Raw genomic sequence first — 14,445 nt, 5'->3', positions numbered from 1 at the left:
TTCCTATTACACAATTCTTCATACTGAACTATAGCTCACATTTCTTCTCTCCTTATGCTCTACTGTACATTAATTCATGGTTATGAATCAAAAGAAAAAGAGCAAATTAAAGGAACATTTCAAAGAATTCCTAGCAGAGGTTTTTATAATGCTTTCCTGGAAGCAGCTTGAGTCACTTTTGGGGAAGGAGTGAAGTACTTAGTCCCAGCTTGTAACAAAGACGAACTTGTCTTTGCATTCTAAAATGAGTAAGAGATTCTGAACTTGTTTGATGGGGAAAGAAGAGAATGGGCAGTCGTTGCTAATTAGAGACAGAGAAGGAAGTGATTTTTGCTTCACTTCTACCTTTCACCCTTGCCTCTTCCACCTGTACGAAATTAAGTTGTGTGTTTATGTGGTTCCTGAGACTACTGAGTACTCATTCAGAAAACCATATTTATCCTTAAAAAGATGAGATCTGCTTAGCCCCAGGACAAGAGCTAGGAAAATATTTCTCACCAAAGCATGTCTGGTCACTTCTGTCAGACTTAGTAGGGATAAGATTGTAGATTTTAGCAACAGTTATTTGAAGCATATCAAAAAAGAAAGAAAAAGAAACAGATATAAGAGGCAGTGGATCCTTCATCTACAAAAGAAAGACTCAGAGAAATATTATAATGAGAGCAGCCATTATAAATCTCAGAGAACTTATAAACAGACCAATTCCAAAACTTTAGGACATTTTTGGATTTTATTTCTCAATATTATTTCAAGAAAAAAAAGTTGGAGACCATAAAGCCATCTTCAAGTACCAGCGGTTTGTCATGTATTAATAGAATGGGAGCGGTATTTTGTGCACAAAATATATCTCCAATTTTAAGTATTTTGTCCTAACTTAGACTATTTATTTCTAGAAGTATGGCCACTATGGTAGATGTCCTTAAATATATGAAGAGCTCTCTTGTTTTTTTGGGGGGGGGTTTGTTTGTTTGTTTGTTTGTTGTTTTGAGACGGAGTTTCACTCTTGTTGCACAGGCCAGACTGCAATGCCCGATCTTGGCTCCCTGCAACTTCCACCTCCCAGATCCAAGCGATTCTTCTGTCTCAGTCTCCTGAGTAGCTGGGATTACAGGCACGCGCCACCATGCCCAGCTAATTTTTTATATTTTTAGTAGAAATGGGGTTTCACCGTGTTGGCCAGGCTGTTCTCAAAATCCTGACCTCAGATGATCCACCTCCCTCAGGCTCCCAAAGTGCTGGGATTACAGGTGTGAGCCACCGCACCTGGCCAAAGCTGTCAAGTAGAAGTGAGAACACACTTATTCTCAGCTACTCTTTAGGATAGGAAGTACAGTTATTATAACAAAGTGAGGGCTTTCTAAAAAGGAAGAGTATATAAAATGGGTAGGGTTCCAAGAAAGAACAAATGTTCCCTCACTAGAGAAGTTCATGGATTGGCTAGATGACCCTTACAGAATCTCATAAAAAGGGATTTTCAGAAGTGTAATTAGGCTAGAGAAGCTTTGAAATTATTTTCTTGCTAAGATCCTTTAAGACTAAAGTTGACGGCCATACACATATACATACATAGCGTACACTCCCACACCGCATATCAATGCCAAGTTCCGAAGTTAGACTTTTCTAATTCTATTTGCCAGAGAATCCAGGAACTAGAAGCTACTTTGTACAATGCTCTACAGCAAGAAACTGTTATCAAGTTTGGTGAATTATTAAGTGAAAAACAGCAAGAGGAGCTGAGGACGGCAGTAGAAAAGTTACGGCGGCAAATGCTGAGGAAGAGCAGAGAGTATGACTGTCAGATTCTTCAGGAGAGAATGGAGCTCTTACAGCAAGCCCATCAGGTGAGGACTGAGTCATTGCCTCTGCGTAGGGTTAGTACTAGCAAATGGGACTCAGTACTAAGTACATGGTATTGAGTATGGGTATGGAGAAGCCCAGGAGATACAAGTTATTTTCAGAGAGTAAAATAAATAACCATTGTTTTCTACCTTCAAGCACATATAAAAATGACAGTTTTATAATAATTCAATCTTGAGAAAATTGGCGTTTCAGAAGGACTGCATACTGCTACTATGTTTAGAACTACATTTTCATGAAATACCCTTTGAATTTCATGGAGTCTGATTATCTGCATTATGCAGGGAAGCAGGACACTCTCCAGGGCAAAAATAGTGCTTTCCATTTATTGCTCACTCCAGTCCGTAACCAAGGCTGATAACAATCCGAATAGTGTAAAAGAGAACAAGGATCGTTCACATTACAAACATCACCAACAACAAAGCCCGGCAGCTGCTGTTTACTTACTGACATTTGCTTTATGTCAGTAAGTAAACTAAGGAATCTACTTACATCATTTCCTTTAATCTTCATAATAGCCCTATGAGGTAAGTATTTTTATTATCTCAGTTTTGGAGATAACAGTACTGAAGATAAGAATGTTTAAGTGATTTGCCCAAGATGACACAGATGGTAAGCAACAGTCAGGATGACAGCCTAGGTCTGCTGAACTCGAAGGCCAATGTGTCTGAACACTATTGTACCATCATCCATGACTTATGTGATTCATCAGCAAGGCTCAAAATAGGCACCCAGTACTAATTTCCAGCCAAAATTTTTTATTGCAACTCTCTATTCACACCATAGCTTGACAGTTGAGGGCTGAGATCCTGGTCAAAATACAGATACAATAAGGATTCCACAACTGAAAGTGTCAGGTTATAGCATTAAATCCTCAGAAGCTATGAGAAGCAACTGGTACAAAATCCAGATGGTATGAATAGGCAGTACGAATTGTGTGGTCATCAGTGATCACGGTAAGTGGAAAAGAAGAAGGGGTTCTTTTATGAGGCAAATCAAAACAATTCATGGGGGACATGACACTTAGCACACTTCAGATGCAGGCAGGAGCTTTGTGGATTTTATAGGCTAACAGATTACCGGAGTAGGTGGAGAATTCTGAAGTCACGCGTCCCAGAAATGATAAATACGTACATGTTCCTATTAATGCCCCTTCAGATTCCATCACAAAGGTTTGGGTTTTGACCCATGGAAAGACTCAAACTCTTTAATAATAGACTCTATGGTATCATTGCATTGCTTTGTGCACTTTTCTTCTAGCAGGGGATAAAAATGTTCCCTGCACAAATTTCTTGTGCTGCAATAGCATGTAATTACTTTCAACAAATTGGGAGTTATGTCATGGAAACACAGAAGTGTTTACTTTTAAGATGGACTAATAGTTATCTAAATTTATTTATGATAAAAACTTTATTCCATTTGAGTATTTCTTTAACCATTTAGCTAGGATACTTCACTCCTGAAAGAGTGAAGTTTAAGTTATCCAGTAGCGTCGGTAGTACACTGCATTTCTGAACCTCAGAGAGTTTCACTGACATTTTCCATCCATCTCCTAAACAAATGTTCATTAGAATATGCCTTTCCCAGTTATTTCTTACTCTTCTTCTTCCCTTTTAATTAATAGCTGAGTTTCATAGAATTATTGCAGAAGATATTGGCCAGGATTTTTCACATATAACTATGTAATACACTCTAACTTCTAAAATATAGCACTAACCATTTATTACACAGTTCTGCTTGAATATTTAAGAGTGAACTGGTGAGTTCTCATCCTTACTTCTCTTCTCTCTCCCCATCTGCCTGTCTTAGTCAGTAGAATTACCATATCTCAAATCACTCTGGCTAGAAACACTGGAGTCTTCTCTGTTCTTTCCCTGTAAGCATTAATATAGCACCGCATCCAGCTGGCATTTCCCCTGAAATGTTTCTGATACTGGTCCATTTTGTTCATTTTTGTCACCCCAGGCATGTGCAGGGCCTTTCATTATTCGACCAGCTTCCAGGTACTGCCAAATGTTCTCTATGTGAATCTGACTCCATTATCTATGCATTTATTCAGTCAAACCTTTAAACGTGTTTCCTAGGTGATAAATACTGTGCTGACAGAGAATTCACCGTGGACCCTGCCTCCACAAAATGTAGGATCCATAGAAGGATATAAAATGATTAACACAAAGAAAAATAATTATGATATATCATAATAAATGGCATTTTTAAAAGCACATGCAGGTGCCATGGGGCCTAGTTCTAGCTCTCCTTTTTTCAGTCCACCACACATCTCATCTCAGATTTTTCTCACTTTAACTCATGGTACATTCTTGCCCCAAAGCCTCCATGGTCCCAATTTCCAGTTGAGTAGAGTCTTATGCAGGTCTCTTCAGTTCCTTCCGTAGCTGACTACCCCTCCCTCCAAAACCAGATTTGACCCAACCCCAGAGCATACTTCCCTCTCCACTCATGCAAAACATCCTGGTCCCACTTGTGTTGTGATTTTCTACCTCTAAGCCCCTGTTGCATAATTGCTCATCCTAGCATGTCCATTAGTTTTCATTGCATTCATCCAAGTGTTCTCATTTTTCCAGTCCCAGTTTAAGATCCAACCCCTTCAGGATCCTCTCCCTGATGAAAATTTTTAAAATGAACCACATACTGCTCAAAAAAATCTACATTCTATATTCTGTTATGCACTCATTCACAACCATTTATTGAGGGCCTGCTGTGTACCAGGTGCTGGGAGTGTAATGGTAAGCAAAGACATACAGATCACTACTCTCATCTGTGTCACAGAGGGACAGGGACAGAGCCACAGCACAAATGAACAATGACTGAGGCAATTTCTGAGAGTGGCAATAAGTGCTATGCAGAAACGTATACAATGTGTGTGTGAGTTTGGGAGTAGGATTGGCCACTTTAGGCTGGCTGGTCACAAAAGGCCTCTCTGAAAATACCTAAGATCCAAGAAATGAGCCACACAAAGATCTTGGCCAAGTGTCCCAGAAGTCAGGAACAACAAGGGCTAAGTCCCTATCATCAGAATAAGTTTGGAATAGTCAAGGAACAGAGCAAAGGAAGGCTAGAATGTTAGGAGCACACACAGCCAGAGTGAGGTTGATAGGAGGAGACATCCGAGAACTAAGAAAGGACCACATCACATAGGGCTTTGCAGGAGTTCGAGTTTTATTCTGAGTACAACTCTTCCCCACCCACTTCAACTCAGGGGACCATGGAGATCATTTTTACATTCTGAGAGTTCACAGTGGCTGCTATAGATGAATGTAGTATGGTCAAAATAAAAGGCGGGAAGAGCAGGTAGAAGCGCCACACCAGTCCTGACAAGGGAAGACAATGACTTGGTGAACTTGGTATCAGGAGAAATAAAAAGAAGTGGGTAGAAAAGGAATGTTTTGGATCCAACAGGGTTTCTTGTTGGGTGGATGGCAAAGGGATGGGAAGCAAAAAGAAATCAAGTATACATCATATGATGTAGCATAACACATTTATTTAACAAAAAAAATGTGTGGACACCTTCATGCTAAACACTACACTAGGAATTGGAGATGGGTGATAAAGTTATTCAGTTTTTTCCATTGTTTACCTTTTCTATTTAATTTTGTTATTCCATCTGGATCTGATAGTTCTTTGAAATCTGGAACTAATTGGTGCCTTATCGGTATTGTCCATTACATTCAGCAGTCATGAGCATGTAAGGAGGTGCCCAACAAGCGTAGACGTGGTGCTGAATGGATGCTGCAGTAATTTTACATATTCATGATTTTGTCCACATAAGACTTGCCTGCATATCCAGCAGACATGCCAAGGAATTACTTGAACACTCAAGGTAGAAATATCTAGCAAATTTATTCTTTTACTATGTAGCTGTGGACCACTGACAGCACTATGGAAATACACACCAGCACACACATCACATATGTATACACACACCATCAACATTCCAGTCCCATCCCTTTCTCCAGCATTCATTATGGCATAATTTCAAGGTTAACCTCACTCTGACCAAAACACACCATCTCTTCTTGCACAAACCTTAGCCCCCTTACTTTAAAGAAGAGTTTCTCAATCTCAGCACTGCTGAAATTTTGAAACAGATATTTCTTTATTATTTTTTAGGGGGAGGGGTAGCTGTTCTGTGCCTTATCAGATGTTTAGTAGCATTTCTGGCTTCTACTTGGTAGATGCTAGATGCACATACTCCCAATTGTGATAATACAAAAATGTCAAGACATTTAGATAATGGTGATGGTTGCACAACTTTGTGAATATACTAAAACCACTGAATTACACAACTTAAAATAAATGAACATATTAACTAACCTTAAAAAAATGTGCAGAACTGCCAAATGTCCCTGACTGGAGCAGGGAGAGACAAACAGTTGAGATCCACTCTTTTAAAGAGAAGGAGATATGCATTGCAAGTTCAAGTACCCCTTGTTCTAGCTTCCCCTTTTTTCTCCTACCATTGCATTATAAAAACCTCTCTATATTATCATCCCATTTGACTTCTAGTGTTTTCTTCATACACTCCATTTCTCTATTTTCTAATTATTCCTAGCAGAGGTATTAAATAAGAAGCCTGCATTGTATAACCATGTACATGAACACAAAAAGCCTTTAGATTGCCAGATATAAATGTGAAGACTTTATTTTACTTGTAAATAATTGTTATGTAATGTTGATTTCAAATACTTGGTGTTTAAATTAGTGGAATTTTGTTACATAACCGAGAGGTAAGTTCAAAGACAGTCTTGGAACTTTTCGTCTTTAGGATTACTTGTGTTATGTTTGTTATGTTCTGGTGTTTTCCTAATTTACCAGTTCCCTCCTGGGAATGTTTGTTGATGTGTAATCTCTACTTTGTTTTATGAGAATTTACCAATTCTATTTTGTGAGAAAATTCTATCCTGAAACAAGGCTGAAATAGAGTTAAGAAAAAAAAAGGTTAAGAAAGAACAATTGGATTGTTTACATCTATATGAGTCAGCCTCAGCCATCTTTAATGTGGTAACAAACAATCAAAATCTCAATCCAAATGGTTCATAACAAAGCTTGTTTCTTCCTCTCTAGTTCTGAGACATACTACACCCTCTATAAGGATTTGATATTCCCAAATCTTATTCCAACTCGCATTCCACTGGCCAAAACAAGTCTCTTTGCCAAACTGAATATCAGTGGTGTGGAATCTACACCTCACTAGGAAGGGGTCTACAGGGATAGGCCCAGTAGAAAGGGTAGCAAATATTTTTTGAAAAGATAGTCAGTAACAATGATTTCCTACCACAAGCATAGATAATTTCTGAAGCATGCAACATGTTTTTGGGTGGGGAAAAACATAGATGTGAGGTTTCCAGCTGCTTGTACAAATATTCAGGTTTGTATAGGAATGTTCATGTTTTCGTTTGGTGAATTATTTTTCTGCACAGCTTACCACCTACTGATGCTTTCTTTCTTTTCTTTTCTTTCTTCAGAGAATTCGTGACTTAGAAGATAAAACAGACATCCAGAAAAGACAAATAAAGGACTTAGAAGAAAAGGTATGTGTCAAGTTCAATAAGTATCTTATTATTTGTTCAACCAGAAAGCAGTATTGATTTTGCTCACTGTATTTTCTTTCTGGCTTCTCAGTTAATTGTGTGTCTTGCAGAGGCAGGTGTAGTTACAGTAAACCTAGCTTTCACCTTCAGTCAGTCAGAATACCAGGAAAGAGTCTGCCATCAGTAACTTAGCCTTCACATGTTTGTCTTTTGTGTTTCTTTCCTATTTTTTTATGTATTTTCTTTCCTTAGTTTCCCCTTCCTTATCTTCATTTCCTTTGCAAAAGTTTCTTCTGAATTTGGTTACCCTACTTTGCTCAGTTTTTTTAAAAAAAACCTTTTAGCACCTTTTTTTTAAAACTTTTTCCATTATCATTCATAAAAAGACCTTTCATCCTTGTGCTGCAGTTTCACCTTAACAATCAGTTCAGAAATTTGGGTTGATATGTGATAATCATGTTGTCCTGTCACTTCCCCAGGGATCTCAAAGAGTGGCTGCTTCCTCCAAGTCAGCCAGTGTTTTTGAGGGGTATAACAACGTGGCTCTAACAGAGGGCACTTGGAAATGCATGTGGGGTGGGAGCACAGACAGAGCTCAGGCTGGGATGCTGAACAAGCTGCAGTGAGCTACACAGGCTTACACAACAAAAAAAGTCAAAGCCTGGAATTCCCGAGCAAGATGGCCAAATAGGAACAGCTCCGGTCTGCAGCTCCCAGCTAGACCAACACAGAAGGCGGGTGATTTCTGCATTTCTAACTGAGGTACCTGGTTCATCTCATTGGGACTGGTTAGACAGTGGGTGCAGCCCACGGAGGGCAAACCAAAGCAGAGTGGGGTGTTGCCTCACCCAAGAAGTGCAAGGGGTCAGGGAACTCCCTCCCCTAGCCAAGGGAAGTTATGAGGGACTGTGCCGTGATGGTGCACTCTAGCCCAGATACTACGCTTTTCTCATGATCTTCACAACCCACAGACCAGAAGATTCCCTCAGGTGCCTACACCACAAGGACCCTGGGTTTCAAGCACAAAACTGGGAGGCTGTTTGGGCAGACACTGAGCTAGCTGCAGGAGTTTTTTTTAATACCCCAGTGGCAGCTGGTATGCCATCAGGACAGAACCATTCACTCCCCTGGAAAAGGGCCTGAAGCCAGAGAGCCAAGTGGTCTTGCTCAGTGGATCCCACCCCCACGGAGCCCAGCAAGCTAAGATCCACTGGGTTGAAATTCTCACTGCCAGCTCAGCAGTCTGACGTCAACCTGGGATGCTTGAGCTTGGTGGAGGGGAGGAGCGTTCACCATTACTGAGACTTGAGTAGGCACTTTTCCCCTCACAGTGTAAACAAAGCCCCAGGGAAGTCCAAACCAGGCAGAGCCCACCACAGGGCCACAAAGCTGCTGTAGCCAGACTGCCTCTCTAGATTCCTCCTCTCTGGGCAGGGCATCTCTGAAGGAAAGGCAGCACTCCATTCAGGGGCTTATGGATAAAACTCCCATCTCTCTGGGACACAGAACTTAGGGGAAGGGGCGGCTGTGGGTGCAGCTTCAACAGACTTAAACGTTCCTGCCTGCTGGCTCTGAAGAGAGCAGTGGCTCTCCTAGCACAGTGCTTGAGCTCTGTGAAGGGACAGACTGCCTCCTCAAGTGGGTCCCTGACCCCCATGCCTCCTGACTGGGAGATACCTCCCAGCAGAAGTTGACAGACACCTCATACAGGAGAGCTCTGACTGGCATCTGACTTGTGCTCTTCTGGGACGAAGCTTCCAGAGGAAGGAGCAGGCAGCAATCTTTGCTATTCTGCAGCCTCCGTTGGTGATAACCAGGCAAACAGAGTCTGGAGTGGACCCCCAGCAAACTCCAGAAGACCTGCAGCAGAGGGGCCTGACTGTTAGAAGGAAAACTAACAAACAGAAAGCAATAGCATCAACATCAATGAAAAGGACAACCATGCAAAAACTCTATCCAAAGGTCATCAACAGCAAAGACCAAAGATGGATAAATCCATGAAGATGAGGAAAAACCAGCACAAAAAGGATGTAAATTCCAAAGACCAGAATGCCTCTTCTCCTCCAATGGATCAAAACTCCTCGCCAGAAAGGGAACAAAACTGGATGGAGAATGAGTTTGACAAATTGACAGAAGTAGGCTTCAGAAGGTGGGTAATAACAAACTCCTCTGAGCTAAAGGAGCATGTTATAACCCAATGTAAGGAAGCTAAGAAACTTGATAAAAGGTTGGAGGGATTGCTAACTAGAATAACCAGTTTAGAGAAGAACATGCATGACCTGATGGAGCTGAAAAACACAGCACGAGAACTTCGTGAAGCATGCAGTATCCATAGCTGAATCAATCAAGCGGAAGAAAGGATATCAGAGATTGAAGATCAACTTAATGAAATAAAGTGTGAAGACAAGATTGGAGAAAAAAGAATGAAAAGGAATGAACAAAGCTTCTAACAAATATGAGACTATGCATAAAGACCAAACCTACGTTTGATTGGTGTACCTGAAAGTGATGGAGATAATGGAACTAAGTTCGAAAGCACACTTCAGGATATTATCCAGGAGAACTTCCCCATCCTAGCAAGACAGGCCAACATTCAAATTCAGGAAATACAGAGAACACAACAAAGATATTCCTCGAGAAGAGCAGCCCTAAGACACATAATCATCAGATTCAGCAAGGTTGAAATGAAGGAAAAAATGTTAAGCACAGCCAGAGAGAAAGGGTGAGTTACCCACAAAGGGAAGCCCATCAGACTAATTAGTGGATCTCTCAGCAGAAACCCTACAAACCAGAAGAGAGTAGGGGCCAATATTCAACATTCTTAAAGAAAATAATTTTCAACCCAGAATCTCGTATCCAGCCAAACTAAGCTTCATAAGTGAAGGAGAAATAATCCTTTACAGACAAGCAAATGCTAAGGGATTTTGTCACCACCAGGCCTGCCTTACAAGAGCTCCTGAAGGGAGCACTAAATATGAAAAGGAAAAACCGGTACCAGCCACTGCAAAATCAACCCAAAATGTAAAGACCATCAACACTATGAAGAAACTGCATCAACTAAGAGGCAAAATAACCAGCTAGCATCATAATAACAGGATCAAATTCACACATAACAATATTAGCCTTAAATGTAAAGAGGCTAAATGCTCCAATTAAAAGGCACAGACTGGCAAATTGGATAAAAAGTCAAAGCCATCAGTGTACTGTATTCAGGAAACCCATCTCATGTGCAAAGACACACATAGACTCAAAATAAAGGAATGGAGGAAGATTTACCAAGCAAGTGAAAAGCCAAAAATTTTAAAATGGGGGGTTGCAATTTTAGTCTCTGATAAAACAGACTTTAAACCAACAAAAATCAAAAAAGACAAAGAAGGGCATTACATAACGGTAAAGAGATCAATGCAACAAGAAGACCTAAATATCCTAAATATATATGCATCCAGTACACGAGCACCCAGATTCATAAAGCAAGTTCTTAGAGACCTACAAAGAGATTTAGACTCACACACATGAATAGTGGGAAACTTTAACACCCCACTGTCAATATTAGACAAATCAACAAGACAGAAAATTAACAAGGAAATTCAGGACTTGAGCTCAGCTCAGAACCAAGCAGACCTAATAGACATCAACAGAACTCTCGACTCCAAATCAACAGAACGTGCATTCTGCTCAGCGCCACATAGCTCTTATTCTAAAATCGACCATATAATAGAAAATAAAACACTCCTCAGCAAATGCGAAAGAACAGAAATCATAACAAACAGTCTCTCAGACCACAGTGCAATCAAATTAGAACTCAGGATTAAGAAACTCACTCAAAACCATACAACTACATGGAAACCAAATAACCTGCTCCTGAATGACTACTGGGTAAATAACGAAATTAAGGCAGAAATAAATAAGCTATTTGAAACCAATGAGAACAAAGACACAACATACCAGAATCTCTGGGACACAGCTAAAACAGTGTTTAGAGGGAAATTTGTAGCACCAAATCCCCACAGGAGAAAGCGGGAAAGATCTAAAATTGCCACCCTAACATAACAATTAAAAGAACTGGAGAATCAAGAGCAAACAAATTCAAAAGCTAGCAGAAGACAAGAAATAACTAAGATCAGAGCAAAACTGAAGGAGATAAAGACACGAAAAACCCTTCAAAAAATCAGTGAATCTAGGAGCTGGTTTTTTTGAAAAGATTAACAAAATAGATAGACCACTAGCCAGACTAATAAAGAAGAAAGGAGAGAAGAATCAAATAGATCCGAAAATGATAAAGGAGAGATCACCACTGATCTCACAGAAATACAAACTGCAATCAGAAAATACTATAAACACCTTTATGCAAATAAATAGAAAATCTAGAAGAAATGGATAAATTCCTGGACACATATAGCCTCCCAAGACTAAATCAGGAAGAAGTCAAATACCTGAATAGACCAATAACAAGTTCTGAAATAAAGGCAGTAATTAATTGCCTACCAACCAAAAAAAGCCCAGGACCAGACAGATTCACAGCTGAATTCTCCCAGAGGTACAGAGAGGAGTTGGTACCATTCATTCTGAAACTATTCCAAACAATAGAAAAAGGGGGACTTCTCCCTAACTCATTTTCTGAGACCAGCATCATCCTGATACAAAACCTGGCAGAGACACAACAACAACAACAACAAAATTCAGGCCAGTGTCCCTGATGAACATCATTGTGAAAATCCTCAATAAAATACTGGCAAACCAAATCCAGCAGTACATTAAAAACCTTATCCACCACAATCAAGTTGGCTTCAACCCTGGGATGCAAGGTTGGTTCAACATACGTAAATCAATAAACATAATCCATCACATAAACAGAACCAATGACAAAAAACACATGATTATCTCAATAGATGCAGAAAAAGCCTTTGATGAAATTCAACGCCCCTTCATGCTAAAAACACTCAATCAACTAGGTATTGATGGAACATATCTCAAAATAATAAGAGCTATTTATGACAAACCCACAGCCAATATCATACTGAATGGGCAAACGCTGGAAGCATTCCCTTTGAAAACCAGCACAAAACAAGGATGCCGTCTCTCACCACTCCTATTCAACATAGTATTGGAAGTTCTGGCCTGGACTATCGGGCAAGAGAAAAAAATAAAGGGTATTCAAATGGGAAGAGAGGAAGTCAAATTGTCTCTGTTTGCAGATGACATGATTGTGTATTTAGAAAACCCCATTGTCTCAGCCCAAAAACTTAAACTGATAAGCAACTTCAGCAAACTCTCAAGATACAAAATCAGTGTGCAAAAATCACAAGCATTCCTATACACCAATAATAGGCAGACAGTCAAATCATGAGTGAACTCCCATTAACAATTGCTACAAGGAGAATAAAATACCTAGGAATACAATTTACATGGGAAGGACCACTTCAAGAAGAAATAAAATTCACTGCTCAAGGCAATAAGAGAGAACACAAACAAATGGAAAAACATTCCATGATCATGGATAGGAAGAATCAATATCATGAAAATGGCCATACTGCCCAAAGTAATTTATAGATCAACACTATTCCCATCAAGTTACCATTTACTTTCTTCATAGAATTAGAAAAAACTATTTTAAATTTCATATGAAACCAAAGAAGAGCCCATATAGCAAAGACAATCCTAAGCAAAAAGAACAAAGCTGGAGGCGTCATGCTACCTGACTTCAAACTCTACTACAAGGCTACAGGAACCAAAACAACATAGTACTGGTACCAAAACAGATATATAGACCAATGGAACAGAACAGAGGCCTCGGAAATAACACCACGCATCTACAACCATCAGATCTTTGACAAAACTGACGAAAACAAGCAATGGGGAAAGGATTCCCTATTTAATAAATGGTATTCAGAAAACCAGCTAGCCATATTCAGAAAACTGAAACTGGACCCCTTCCTTACACCTCATATAAAAATTAACTCAAGGTGGATTAAAGATTTACATGTAAGACCCAAAACCATAAAACCCTGGAAGAAAACCTAGGCAATACCATTCAGGACATAGGCATGGGCAAAGACTTCATAACTAAAACACCAAAAACAATGGCAACAAAATCCAAAATTGACAAATGGGATCTACTTAAGCTAAAGAGCTTCTGCACAGCAAAAGAAACCATCATCAGGGTGAACAGGTAATGGGATAACCTACAGAATGGGAGGGAATTTTTGCCATCTATCCATCATACAAAGGGCTATTATCCAGAATCTACAGGGAACTTAAACAAATTTACAAGAAAAAACAAGCAACCCCATCAAAAAGTGGGCAAAGGATATAAACAGACACTTTTCAAAATAAGACATAATATGGCCAACAAACAGATGAAAAAAAGCTCATCATCACTGGTCATTAGAGAAATGCAAATTAAAGCCACAAAGAGATACCATCTCACACCAGTTAGAATGGCTATCATTAAAAAGTCAGGAAACAACAGATGCTGGAGAGGATGTGGAGAAATAGGAATGATTTTACACCATTGGTGGGAGTGTAAATTAGTTCAACCATTGTGGAAGACAGTGTGGCGATTCCTCCAGGATCTAGAACTAGAAATACCATTTGACACGGCAATCCCATTACTGGATTTATAACCCAAAAGATTATAAATTATAAACCCATTACTGGATGTATAACCCAAAGGATTATAAATCATTCTACTATAATGACACATGCACACATATGTTTATTGCAGCACTATTCACAATAGCAAAAACCTGGAACCAACCCAAATGCCCATCAATGTTAGACTGGATAAAGAAAATGTGGCACAGGGCCGGGTGCAGTGGCTCATGCCTGTAATCCCAGCACCTTGGGAGGCCAAGCTGGGCGGATCACAAGGTCAGGAGATTGAGACCATCCTGGCTAACACGGTGAACCCCGTCTCTACTAAAAATACAAAAAATTAGCCAGACGAGGTGGCGAGCGCCTGTAGTCCCAGCTACTCGGGAGGCTGAGGCAGGAGAGTGCCGTGAACCCGGCAGGCAGAACTTGCAGTGAGCCGAGATCG

General features: G+C 39.9%; 1 protein-coding gene across 4 annotated transcripts in view; it reads left to right on the top strand.

Annotated features, from left to right (window-relative positions):
- JAKMIP2 (janus kinase and microtubule interacting protein 2) overlaps positions 1-14,445 on the top strand; it is a 187,675-nt gene that overhangs the window by 156,172 nt on the left and 17,058 nt on the right. For all 4 annotated transcript variants that reach the window (XM_011978996.1, XM_011978988.1, XM_011978981.1 and 1 more), the window contains 2 exons: positions 1,638-1,841; positions 7,341-7,406. In XM_011978996.1, coding sequence (XP_011834386.1) covers positions 1,638-1,841; positions 7,341-7,406 — 270 coding nt within the window. The remainder of the gene's footprint in view (positions 1-1,637; positions 1,842-7,340; positions 7,407-14,445) is intronic.

This window comes from Mandrillus leucophaeus, unplaced genomic scaffold, assembly GCF_000951045.1.
Source record: "Mandrillus leucophaeus isolate KB7577 unplaced genomic scaffold, Mleu.le_1.0 Scaffold1036, whole genome shotgun sequence".
NCBI lineage: Eukaryota > Metazoa > Chordata > Mammalia > Primates > Cercopithecidae > Mandrillus > Mandrillus leucophaeus.
The sequence above is the reverse complement of the archived record's forward strand: the minus strand, read 5'-3'. Positions and strand labels throughout refer to the sequence as shown.